We start from the raw sequence: 13,641 nt of genomic DNA on the forward strand, positions 1-13,641 counted from the left end.
TCAGAGTATAATTGCAATTTATTATTACAGTACAACTTAGTATAAAAATAATGACATGAATATAAGGAAGATACATACTCAGGTGGGCCCAAAAATCAAGTTTCTTCAAACCTGTCATCTCTTGATTGCCAATGTGATTTGATTTGTGGCTCAGGTCAGAGAATAAATGGCAATTTCTGCTCTCGGCTGGTCAAAAAAAAGGAACAGCAGCACAGCAAATCACCTATTACTGCTCGCTACCTACAGCTAGTTCCAATGTAATTGACTGCAGGACAATGCTAGTTGTTTAACAATGATAGGAGGGGGCTGAAATGGAGACAAACTAAATTGCGCCAAGAAAAAATATACCTGTGGTAGTGGGGGCAGGTGAGTGTGTGACATTTCATAGTGTGGGAATTAAAATAGGAGTCGGAGGTCCCACTGGAAGTTGTGTGGATGTGTTTGTCTGTACAAGTGTGCATCCGTCTGTCTATGAGTCCTCATCTCCGTTGACACTGTCACCATCGTCTCCATCCACATGCTCTCCTTCCTCCTCATCGTCATCATCATCCCTTTCTTGACTCTTTACCTGAGACCAACGATTACGTGGTGAGTACAAACAATCCAATAAGCATAAATACACCACCATTCATCTTTTACAGCATCATGACATTTCTCCCCCTCCATCTCACCTCCTCTTCTAGCAGGTCCCCCTCCTCCTCAGAGTCGTTGAGCTCCTGGTTCTCCCTCTCCCTCTTGATGCTCTCCTCCTTCTTGTTGCTGGAATGCTGCAGTGAGGACACCGCTCCTGGTTCAGGCTTGGTACCTTTCCCATCTGCCCAGAGAAACAGGTCAAACCAGACAGATAAAATGGCGTCAAATATGAAATCCATCATCTGTGTATACAAGTCTGCTGAATACGGAGATACATACAGTACAAATCAGCTCATGAATGTGTTTAAACTTTGAACAACACATGGTTCAGGTGACCCTCCTGCACCCTACCTGACTTCTTGCCGTGGTCCTTCTCCATGCGGCCTAGGCTCTCCAGCAGGTAGTCTACTTTGTGTTTAATCAGCGTCAGCTCCTTCTTGATGGTCTGCAGGTCATCTGTTTTCACTGAGAGGAAACGGGAGGAGATAAAGGTTTGAGCTTTTTTGAACACACTGCCTAATGAAGCTGTTTGACAAGTGTCATTAGCCACATGATTCATAAGCATTGACAGCATGTACTGCACCAGGGTGCTATAACTCTGCTAGCCTGCAAGTGTATTACGAGTAATATGTCAGTTGAGTGGTTAGCGCAGAGGGCTGGGTACTAACTTGTTCTTGAGGATGCTCTCTGGCTGCTCTTGGAGAAACTGGCCTTGGTGCGGCGGCTACCCCCTCCAGTCATGCTGACCCGCGGGCGCTTGGATGGGATCACTGCTCGGGACAGGGGTGGAGGAGGAGGGGGCACGCGGGACGGGTACGAGTACACTCTGAGAATAGAGTAATGAATAAACTAACTTTATTTCATTTACTCTAATTCCTCTTGCATATTAAGTTCATTTAACTAGAGCTAAAAGAACAGGATGTGGGAACAGACAAAGTACTGGACTCACCGGTCATAGTAATCTCTCTGGAAGTCGTAGTCCAGATCAAATGTGGGACTGCTGTGGGGTGAAGAAAATTGGTTGTCAAAAAAAGATACATTATATGCAGTGGAGAAGAGGAAGATTTGGAGAGGAAAGACAGCATGTTCACATTTTAATATTAGGTATTTAAAAACGTGGTTCTTTACATTGAATCAGACCTGTACATGTCTCCCGCAGAGCGCTTTGTGGTCTTTGACCTGTGGGGTTTGGGTTCTCCGGCCAAGTTAATGTCTGAGGAAGAGAGGACAGAGTCAGTCTTGGAAATACAATCTTTATCCATATTCAGTAGTCACAAAGAGCCAAATTTAAATAACAGTTATCCTCCAAGCAGGCAAGATACTGTACCCTAAAATGTCAGTTTTGCTCATTACCCAAAGAACCCTGAGGCCAATTTGAGGCATTGCACACCAGCCCCAGAAGCTGGCTTTAGTTCTTACCCAACACCTGTCCCACGATCATGCGTCCGTCCTCACCACCTACGGCGGCCCGGGCACATCTCTCGTTGACGAACTGGACAAAGGCAAAGCCCTTGTGCACAGAACAGCCCACAATCTTGCCATACTTGCTGAAGATGGCCTCCACGTCAGTCTTGGTGACCAGTAGCGTGTTGAGGTTTCCGATGAAGACCCGGGAGTTGAGCGAGCGAGGGTCCGTCTTGTTGGTCACGTTGCTGGCCATCAGGGCACTGGTGGTGGGGGACCGACTGGTGGAGAGGCAGATGAAACCACAATTATCAACTGTGTCACTGCAAGATAACACTACGCAACCATCTTTTTATATAAATAACCGAGTGGCAGGGAATGTTCCTCATGAACACTGTTGTTGACCTTATTCAGATCCTATCACCTCCACCAATTATGTTTTGTGATTGTGTAGCATCTTAAAAATTCTTCAGATGTCCATGTGTTGGTGGTACATATATTCATATCTAGTCTGGTGCAAATCCAGAAGGTCCTACTGTAAAAAAGACCATGAATAAGCAAAGACAACACTCAAGACAATATATAAAAACACCATAACGTCATACTTGTGGCTGCATATCACATTTCAATTGATAGACAAACCAAAACTCACTCAATACAATTTATTATTTTTATGAATAAATGGATGCACACGAGTGTCCACTGACTGTTCAGACATATTAGAATGGTGTGGAGGGGGAAATATGCATGTTGCAATCCACCTTCAGCAGGTTTTGTAGCATGGTTTGTTTTATATTGCCTGAATTGCTAATCTAGGCAGGGGTCACAGTTAACAAGCGTCTAAGAGTAGGAAATAGATGGCACGCAACAGGACCAGGCTACTATTTAGCGCTTTAAGCATACGGGCAGGGAAAGGCACATGTGTACAAATGAGGAATTTGGTGCTCAATATTAGTGGCACATGTGGTACTTTGTGGAAGGCTAAGCACAGGGGGTTGGGCACAATTGGACATTGGGGAGTGAGAATCTCAATGGCACCGCATACAACCAGTGTCAAAAAAGTAAGCATCAATAACAACCGATGGGGGTTAAATAACCATCACTCACTCCATAGCGTCTGTGTGCACGGCGGTCGTCTGTCAGTTCTTTGACACTGAGGGCAAGGCCAGTGTGTGCGGGCAGGTGTCTTGGGTGCTCTCAGCATAAACTACAACTCCAGCAGCACCCTTAGAATGCAGAACTTCACCCCACGACTTATACTGAGGCGGGCGACAGAACACACCTGTGACATTGTACAGGGTTATTAGTCTTACCTGGTTGGGTTTTGTACATAATTCAGTTGTCAAATACAGAGGAAAAACAGGGTTATTGGCATCCTATAGAGGACAAATGATGTGTAAGACTAGGAGCAGCCTAGCCAATCAGATGCAATATGCTTCAAGTACTTGTAGTTGCACATTATGCAAATGTATCAATATGTTGATAGATTGTGTTATTACGGTTCAGACATCCATTACAGGGATAGGTCGTAGTAGGTAATGTGGTAATCACTGACAAGCCTTTTCAGATTTACTATAAGAGTATTCATTTGTGATGCACACAGGGAAATAACATTGGGATGTTGTTTTGCATGAACATATAGTTACTGAAAGGTAGTGCTATGCCTGCTTTGAGGACTTCACAATCAGTGTATGTTCTGCACAGGGGCAACAAGAACACTCATGCTGCTTATGGGACTACAGCAGTACCACATGGGGTGGTGTGTTGGGAGGCAGGAGCTGTGCACTGCAGAGTTGAATGTCCCAACTCCCTTATTTTATAGAACTCAAGTGTGCAGATATGATACAAGTGAAAATAAAAGAAAGTGTACTAGGCATGCTCCACAGATGAGATCAGACCAAACTAAAACTTGATTATTAGCAGCCTAATGATGAGTGACATCTAACAAGCTAATCAATCAGTGCTGGGGTCTCTGGCAGGGAGGGGCCTGAGGCACAGCACCACAACTCTGAACATTCATGATTCACCACCTGACTTACAAAGTAAATGCTAGTAGCTAGAATCGCTTTTGAATGAAACTTACTAATATCTTTAACACTATTGTTTAGTGTAAGATGCACCTCGATTAAATCAGGTTCATTAAAGACTACACAATTTTAGCAGCCCACACCTTGCCAAGGCAGCCCAAATAACCTCAGTCTTCACCATCTAGTTAACTAGTAGTCAAAGACTATAGTATTATATTAGATAAACCTACCTAGCTTTATATTGCTTTTGGGTCTAGCAAAGAGACTGAGTAAGGACAAAGTACATAACTGCATCATTCATAAAGTAACCTTTAATTAGTGTAACAAAAATAGCAAATGTCCTTGTGTCGTCGGTCACATTAATTCTACGGTTATGAACCTAAAATAACGTTAATCTATTCGCTAACGTAATGTCGTGAAAAACAATGGACAACCAACATCTTGCAGAAAAAAACATTCCCGCAAAAATAGCGTTCCTGTCCCAGTCGGACTCCAAAACCAGCTAATCACAAAAATAAAAACACCACAAGCCAAAATGTATGTGCAACACGGAATATAGATAACAAAAAACGGCCAAAATTGAAAAAATTCAACAAGGTTAGCACGCTAGAGATACAATCCACAAGGTTAGCTTACATGCTAGCCAACCAGCAAAGTTAACACATTGAACTGCAGCCGTTTTGTAGTCATCGTCCACAAAGAAAGCCGTCTTCGCAGTTATTGTCTTAAAAAGCTTGGCTTATACAACTCAGTTTGCAAGACAACAAAAGCTGGCAAAAACTGTATAAAAAAATAATGGGATCCTGCTAGCTAGGATGTTGTTGGGCCAACTTGCCATCTACCTAGCTTTAAGAAATTGAACCATAACGAGTTAGCTAGCCGCTCGCGCAAATAGAAAAATACATAGCGTTAAAAAAGAAAACTCCAAAGATACTGCAAAGTCAGAGGAAAAAAAATAAAACACCCTTGAATAAAAATACTCACCGGGAGCTTAAAGATTTAAATGGCTTATATTTCAGCTAAATCGGTCACTAGTGCTAGTACTACGATCGTCTTCTTGCGGATAAAATAAGCTGTTTTTAACCCTGCACGAAATGGCGCAGCACCCAACAAAGGGGAGTTGGCCAAGACTACTTCTTCTACTTCTTCTTTGGTATAATGGCGTTCGCACATTTTGTTAATGCATGCTGCCACCTACTGTGCGGTAGTGTGTATTGAATCACCTTACATTTTGTGACGCAAAAAGGTCAAACTTGCGCCACCAACTAACCATACACATATATGTCACTATTTAATAAATAAAATAATCACTACCCCATTCCACTACTTTCCCCCTAACTGATTTTACACCAGGCTGACAGCCTGGGAGGAGGGGAGTCTTTCGTTCAACACACATTGTAACTCTTCTGCAGTAAAACTTCCGATATGCCCAAGTACTTCTCTGCAGCTGCCACCACAACATCTATTTTCTATGATTTACGTTACATTTCTGCAGTACAGACCATTGCAATGAATGCAAAAGTAAGAATCTTACTTAAGCACAAATTTGTAACAATCTGTATTGGCCTAGGCCTACAACTCACCCTTGACCCATCATCCTCTACTCTCGTCACTGCCTCAGACCCTGGCAATCTCAACCTCTCGCACAGGACACCCCCACAATTGACACACAGTTTTTCCACCAATACTACACATTCCTTTGTCCCATGCCCTCCTGCACACATCTCGGAATCTCCCTCCTACACACTTCTGCAACATTACCATAAACTAGGCATCTGAAAATCTTAGTGGGTTCGGCACAAATGCTCTCACTGGATAACTGACATATCCTAACATGACTTTATCTGGTAAAGACTCCTTCAAAACTCAAAAGGACAGTGTAAAATATGGGTTGTTTATGAATTCGAAGGACCAATAAAAAAGGATAGAAAAAACGTAGGTGCTGGATTTTACGCCGGTAGCAACCACCACAAGGTGTCCGTTCAGAACACGAGGAAGCAGTTGTTCCAGTTCAAGGATTTAATGAAGATCCACACACACACATACAACACCACTCTCTCTCTGATACTAATTGTGGTTCTGTAATGAAAAGAGGAGAACTTAGGCTATGGCACAGCATGGAAAATATGTGCCTATTTCACCACATTCTTTTGGAGAGATTGGAAACCCAAATTGGTCTACACGGACAAGTTCTGGCCTGGTTTAGATCTTATCTGTCGGAAAGATATCAGTTTGTCTCTGTGAATGGTTTGTCCTCTGACAAATCATCTGTACATTTACATTACATTTAAGTCATTTAGCAGACGCTCTTATCCAGAGCGACTTACAAATTGGTGCATTCGCCTTATGACATCCAGTGGAACAGCCACTTTACAATAGTGCATCTAAATCTTTTAAGGGGGGGGGGGGGGGGGGGGGGGGTCAGAAGGATTGCTTTATCCTATCCTAGGTATTCCTTGAAGAGGTGGGGTTTCAGGTGTCTCCGGAAGGTGGTGATTGACTCCGCTGTCCTGGCGTCGTGAGGGAGTTTGTTCCACCATTGGGGTGCCAGAGCAGCGAACAGTTTTGACTGGGCTGAGCGGGAACTGTACTTCCTCAGTGGTAGGGAGGCGAGCAGGCCAGAGGTGGATGAACGCAGTGCCCTTGTTTGGGTGTAGGGCCTGATCAGAGCCTGAAGGTACTGAGGTGCCGTTCCCCTCACAGATCCGTAGGCAAGCACCATGGTCTTGTAGCGGATGCGAGCTTCAACTGGAAGCCAGTGGAGAGAGCGGAGGAGCGGGGTGACGTGAGAGAACTTGGGAAGGTTGAACACCAGACGGGCTGCGGCGTTCTGGATGAGTTGTAGTGGTTTAATGGCACAGGCAGGGAGCCCAGCCAACAGCGAGTTGCAGTAATCCAGACGGGAGATGACAAGTGCCTGGATTAGGACCTGCGCCGCTTCCTGTGTGAGGCAGGGTCGTACTCTGCGGATGTTGTAGAGCATGAACCTACAGGAACGGGCCACCACCTTGATGTTAGTTGAGAACGACAGGGTGTTGTCCAGGATCACGCCAAGGTTCTTAGCGCTCTGGGAGGAGGACACAATGGAGTTGTCAACCGTGATGGCGAGATCATGGAACGGGCAGTCCTTCCCCGGGAGGAAGAGCAGCTCCGTCTTGCCGTACATTTCGGTGTTCCTCAAGGTTCCGTTTTAGGACCACTATTGACCACTATTGTTTTCACTATATATTTTATCTCTTGGGGATGTCATTCGAAAACATAATGTTAACTTTTACTGCTATGCGGATGACACACAGCTGTACATTTCAATGAAACATGGTGAAGCCCCAAAATTGCCCTCGCTAGAAGCCTGTGTTTCAGACATAAGGAAGTGGATGGCTGAAAACTTTCTACTTTTAAACTCGGACAAAACAGAGATGCTTGTTCTAGGTCCCAAGAAACAAAGAGATCTTCTGTTAAAGCTGACAATTCATCTTGATGGTTGGAAAGTCGTCTCAAATAAAGCTGTGAAGGACCTCGGCGTTACTCTGGACCCTGATCTCTCTTTTGACGAACATATCAAGACTGTTTCAAGGACAGCTTTTTTTCCATCTACGTAACATTGCAAAAATCTGAAATTTTCTGTCCAAAAATGATGCAGAAAAATTAATCCATGCTTTTGTTACTTCTAGGTTAGACTACTGCAATGCTCTACTTTCCGGCTACCCGGATAAAGCACTAAATAAACTTCAGTTAGTGCTAAATACGGCTGCTAGAATCCTGACTAGAACCAAAATATTTGATCATATTACTCCAGTGCTAGCCTCCCTACACTGGCTTCCTGTTAAGGCAAGGGTTGATTTCAAGGTTTTACTGTTAACTTACAAAGCGTTACATGGGCTTGCTCCTACCTATCTTTCCGAGTTGGTCCTGCCGTACATACCTACACGTACGCTACGGTCACAAGACGCAGGCCTCCTAATTGTCCCTAGAATTTCTAAGCAAACAGCTGGAGGCAGGGCTTTCTCCTATAGATCTCCATTTTTATGTAATGGTCTGCCTACCCATGTGAGAGACGCAGACTCGGTCTCAACCTTTAATTCTTTATTGAAGACTCATCTCTTCAGTAGGTCCTAGTGTAGTCTGGCCCAGGAGTGTGAAGGTGAACGGAAAGGCTCTGGAGCAACGAACCGCCCTTGCTGTCTCTGCCTGGCCAGTTCCCCTCTCTCCACTGGGATTCTCTGCCTCTAACCCTATTACAGGGGCCGAGTCACTGGCTTACTGGTGCTCTTTCATGCCGTCCCTAGGAGGGGTGCGTCACTTGAGTGGGTTGAGTCACTGACGTGATCTTCCTGTCTGGGTTAGCGCCCCCCCTTGGGTTGTGTCGTGGCGGAGATCTTTGTGGGCTATACTCGGCCTTGTCTCCGGATGGTAAGTTGGTGGTTGAAGATATCCCTCCAGTGGTGTGGGGGCTGTGCCTTGGCAAAGTGGGTGGGGTTATATCCTTCCTGTTTGGCCCTGTCTGGGGGTATCATCGGATGGGGCCACAGTGTCTCCTGACCCCTCCTGTCTCAGCCTCCAGTATTTATGCTGCAGTAGTTTATGTGTCGGGGGCTAGGGTCAGTTTGTTATATCTGGAGTACTTCTGTCTTATCCGGTGTCCTGTGTGAATTTAAGTATGCTCTCTCTAATTCTCTCTTTCTTTCTCTCTCTCGGAGGACCTGTGCCCTAGGACCATGCCTCAGGACGACCTGACATAATGACTCCTTGCTGTCCCCAGTCCACCTGGCCGTGCTGCTGCTCCAGTTTCAACTGTTCTGCCTGCGGCTATGGAACCCGGACATGTTCACCGGACGTGCTACATGTCCCAGACCTGCTGTTTTCAACTCTCTAGAGACCGCAGGAGCGGTAGAGATACTCTTAATGATCGGAAATGAAAAGCCAACTGACATTTACTCCTGAGGTGCTGTACCCTCGACAACTACCGTGATTATTATTATTTGACCATGCTGGTCATTTATGAACATTTGAACATCTTGGCCATGTTCTGTTATAATCTCCACCCGGCACAGCCAGAAGAGGACTGGCCACCCCTCATAGCCTGGTTCCTCTCTAGGTTTCTTCCTAGGTTTTGGCCTTTCTAGGGAGTTTTTCCTAGCCACCGTGCTTCTACACCTGCATTGCTTGCTGTTTTAGGCTGGGTTTCTGTACAGCACTTTGAGATATCAGCTGATGTACGAAGGGCTATATAAATACATTTGATTTGAATGTCAACAACTAAACAGGCTATGTGGACCCAAAAACACGCCAGATGCACAAAGAACAATAGAGCAATGTAGAAATATCTACACATTTTAAAACATAACAAGCATGAGCGATCTACATCTGAAAATAGCCTAGCACCACAGACAAATACTAACACATGCTAATCGCTAATAAGCATGTTAAATAGTAATGCATTCTGGATGACAATGCTAATGCTAACGCTAGCAGGAGTACGCAAGCTAGCTAGCTAGCTAGCTAGCTAGCAAGTTTAACACAAATAGTACATATTTATAACAGACACTATTTAGCTCCAAACAACAAGATATCAGGATTTTGGCACTTACATTTAGCTGCACGCACAATAACATCAGCAAGAAAAGCAATTTCTTCTAAGGGAGGTAAAATAAGCAGGAGGAAAAACAGGTTCATCATCTTAATGGAAACTATACACTGCCTGAGGTCCTGCCTGGTCGGGTATTACCCCAAGTCCTGGGAAAGAAGGCTGCTTATTGGCTAATAAAATTATGATGATTGGTGTGACCTTATTCCAATAGGAAATCCAAAAGAAAGTTGGGGTCTTGGAAAGGAGATGAGCTGGCCGTTTTAACAGCCGCCCACAAATGTGTTGTACATATTACAAATCAACATCAAAGGGCAGCAAGGGCAGACAGTCACTGAGAGGAATGATGTGAATACTGTGGTCATCCAGAAAGGCAAAATGTAGATCAGATGGGTGACTTGTCCAACAGAAAGCCTGTCTTTTGGTGCACTTGGCTGCCCCGTCACAAAGGAGCTTGAGGTCACCAGACCAGGGCGAATAATACTGTGGGGGCCAGTGCAGGCTGTGAAGCAGTTCTGGAAGAGGGGAGCCAACATGATGCGGTGGTGGATCCAGTGATGACTGCCCGCTTTGCCCAGGAACAGGCAACAGGAGCACCTCAAAAGTGAGGGCTTGTAAGATCCCCAGGGGAGGAGCAGGAGTGGTATTGACCCCTGGAAAGGTGCCACCTGAGGACACCAGGACTGGAGACAGCAGGGCCATAGCGGCAGAGCTCAAAGAGGGTCTCAGGACTGGAGATCGCAGGGCTGCAGCAGCAGAGATCACAGAGGACCCTGGGACTGGATACTTAGGCTGCTGGAGCCACAAAGCAGCAATGGGCGGTGGCCACCGGACAGGCCGGACCCAGGCAGAGGGACCAGGTGAAGACCCCTGATCAGGAAGTTGGGCCACAGCAGCAGAGCTCTGTGATGGTCTCAGCATGGTAGACGGTGGAGGTTCGGCCGCAGGTCTCGACAAAGCTCTCAGGACTAGAGACCACAGGTTCGCAGCAGCAGCGCTTGATGAGGGTCTCCGGACTGCAGATGGTGAGGCCACCCCATCGACGACAGGAGAGGCCCCAGGCACAGGAGTTGTGGTCAGCTGGATCTCCACAGCAGCGATGGGCAGAGATCTCAGGACAGTAGACGGCTGGACCACCGCTTCAGCGAAAAGAGAGGGCTCTGGGACCGGAGATGAGATCAGCTGGATCCCCACAGCAGCAACAGGTGAAGATCTCAGGACAGTAGATAGCTGCACACCTAAAAGAGAGGGAGAAAAATACCCAAAGTTGGGAGAGAGCTGGACCCTGGGTCCAGGAGAACCTAACTGAGTGTCCAGAGCTGTTGACTTGTGCCTGACAGAGCTAGTGACAGGGCCTGACTGGGCTACAGACAGGGCCTGACTGGGCTACAGACTGTGAGCTAGGGGATGTTAGATCTATCAAGACACAAAGCTCCGGGCCTACTAGAATAGGAAACTGTGGATCCAGCATAGCAAGAAACTGTGTAGCCACTAGGGAATCAGGGAACTCATGGCTAAGATACTCTGGACCTACTGGGGCTATAGACTGAGGACCAAGTAGGGCAGAAGGTGAGGTGTCTCCTACAACAGGACACTGAACACCTTAGTCAGGAGGGTCACCCACGGGGCCGTCAGGAGGGTCCCCCACGGGGCCATCAGGAGGGTTCCCAAAGACAGCTTGGAGGGGCTATCAAGAACCCCAGGGCTCTGACCGGCAGGTTCCACCAGGATGGGACTGACGGTGCCTGGACAGTAGACATGGATCAAGCCACTGCAGCTGAGACTGGAGGGGGCTCCCAGGGAGGAGCAGGGAGATGTCTTTGGACAGCAGTAGGCTGGACGTTGAAGGTAAGAGTAGGCAGATCCCACCAGACAGGGACCGGAGAGGTCTGAGTGTCAGGGCTGGACATGGTGCCTTCAGCAGCTACAGACACTGCTCCCGCATTGTGGACCAACTGACATTCAGAGGTGTCAGCTGGAGCAGGAGAATGGTTCTCCCTCAGGGTGAACTCTGGTATCTCCACCGTCCCCGAAGAAGGCTGTAGGTCTTCCTGCTCGCAAATAGGCAGGGAGGTAAGGATACATTTTGGTTCCAGAACAGAGGTCGGCAGAACCTCTGTCACTGGAGATGGCACATCTGTGGCACTAGTTGAAATTCTGTAACAGGAGCTGGTTGAAGCACAGCTGTGGCTGAAGCTCCATGGCAGGAGCCGGTGTAGTAGGCCCCACTACTAACTTGCGCTCCATTGTTGGAACAGGCTGGATCTACACGGCTGGGGTCGGATGGAGCATGGTGGTAGGGTGCTCCGCCAGTGTGAGCTCTGGTAGCTCCTCTGGTCCTGGAGAAAGCTGTGGCACCGCTGTGAGAGACCCCACAGCCGGGGTCAGATCCTAGACCGGGGCTAATGTGGAAGCTCATGTAGAACGGCGCTGCGTCTCGAGCATCTTCTGACGTCTGGCATCAATGAGCTTTTCGCACTGGCACCGCAGAACCTCATTCTTGCACTTCTGGTGTAGTATCTGTTGTATGTGTTACACCCCTGAAAAAGGGGAGAAAGAATCACGATAGTGATACGGAATGTTTACTCATTAAAACTTTTAGTGCAATCATTTTACATAAGTAACACATTTGACAGAATAACAGATCTACAGGAAATAGATAGTTTTGTAGGGTACAAGGCTTATTCAAGTCACAACAGTATACACTGTACATCACTGAAACAAATACTATTTTCAATATAACTGTCAAGCACAAAGCTTTAACTCAGTAAACCATAACTCAATTTATCAACAGGCAATAACGTGTTTGAAAAACCATTATACAAATAACACCGCAAAATATCTTATTAACAACGCACATGTTCATTCACAATCGACATAAAATGGCAGCTACTCGCAGTACGAAGCTAGCTGCAACCGAGCAGGGCTCATATTACTCTCTGCAAACTTAACTAACTTCCTCAATATGTTACTTAGACACACCTTAAACACTCTTGACATGTTAGTGAGTTATAACATTTAAATTACTATTTTTTTATCATCAATAACGTACCTGAAAAAGGGGAGAAAGAATCACGATAGTGATACGGAATGTTTACTCATTAAAACTTTTAGTGCAATGAGAAAAAGACCGCGAATTCTCCGTGAACTTGAGTGGAGACCAGAGCAATCGATCTCAGGCTCATAGATTAAGAGCATTTAGTAGATCACAGATTAACACTTTTACCCACGACAAAATAAAGTAATCAACATAACGTTTACACATTCCTCTCACAATTCGTACCCTTTGTACGCTTGACGGATTTTAACACAATAATATGAATATTATCAATCTCTATCAACTAATACTGAATGCATGATCTTCTTAACCTTAGATGTTTTAAGATCCTCACATACTATGAACTTACTAATACTTTTTAAAGTATAACAGGCTATGAGTATTTCCTTTAACCTGTCACACATGACAATCTCTGAGATGATGTCATCAAGTTCTTGGGCAGCTTGGTGGCACAGGTCCCTGTTCTCCCCCTCTAAGACGTCTTTCAGTTGTAAGAGGAGAGAACTGTTGAAGGCCTGGCTGAGACGGTCAGGTGACAACTGGCAGTGTCCATCAGGTAAGTGCTGGTGACGGTGGTCGCGTGGTCTGTAGGAACCTACCATCTTCCGGACTGATTCAATGAGCTCATCAATCTTGTCACACTGGCTGTATAAACACAGTGAGACCTTTCCGGTTGTCACTGGCGATCCACGCTCAGATCGACGCTGATCCTGGTGATCTCTGGTTAAGGTCTGACTGATCCTGAGGATCTCTGGTCGAGGTTTGACGCTGATCTTGGCGATATCTGGCCAAGGTTAGCCTGAGGTGGGAACCCGGTGAATTAGCAACCAATGAAAAGGCTGAGGCCCTGTCCTCTATTCTGCTGATCAACCTGGGTGATGCATTGGACCGGTGATGAGTTGTTGATGGGGAAGAAGACCACTTTGATTGCCGTA

The 13,641-nt window shown here is 46.1% G+C and overlaps 2 protein-coding genes across 4 annotated transcripts in view; both read right to left on the reverse strand.

The window, feature by feature from the left end:
* Window positions 1-5,187, reverse strand: LOC129813849 (heterogeneous nuclear ribonucleoprotein C-like). Of its 2 annotated transcripts, none has more exons than XM_055866420.1 (8): window positions 3,145-5,187; window positions 2,053-2,318; window positions 1,774-1,846; window positions 1,583-1,633; window positions 1,302-1,459; window positions 985-1,098; window positions 672-814; window positions 1-568 (listed from the first exon to the last, which is right to left on the reverse strand). In XM_055866420.1, exons 1-8 carry the CDS (start codon window positions 3,147-3,149, stop codon window positions 470-472), a joined length of 909 nt encoding a protein of 302 aa, XP_055722395.1. In that variant the 5' UTR covers window positions 3,150-5,187; the 3' UTR covers window positions 1-469. The 2 variants fall into 2 exon arrangements, with proteins under 2 accessions (XP_055722395.1, XP_055722393.1); XM_055866418.1 differs by having other exon boundaries at window positions 1,762-1,846; window positions 3,145-5,183.
* The window catches only part of LOC129813848 (uncharacterized), a 25,592-nt gene continuing 15,184 nt past the window's right edge, over window positions 3,234-13,641 (reverse strand). Inside the window, exon 2 of one of the 2 annotated variants that reach the window (XM_055866417.1) lies at window positions 3,234-3,319. The gene's annotated coding sequence lies outside the window, so the exon portion shown is untranslated. Of the gene's footprint in view, window positions 3,320-4,360; window positions 12,189-13,641 lie in introns of those variants that run through there. The other variant, XM_055866416.1, reaches the window with a different exon arrangement.

This window comes from Salvelinus fontinalis, chromosome 17 (genome assembly GCF_029448725.1).
Source record: "Salvelinus fontinalis isolate EN_2023a chromosome 17, ASM2944872v1, whole genome shotgun sequence".
Taxonomy (NCBI): domain Eukaryota; kingdom Metazoa; phylum Chordata; class Actinopteri; order Salmoniformes; family Salmonidae; genus Salvelinus; species Salvelinus fontinalis.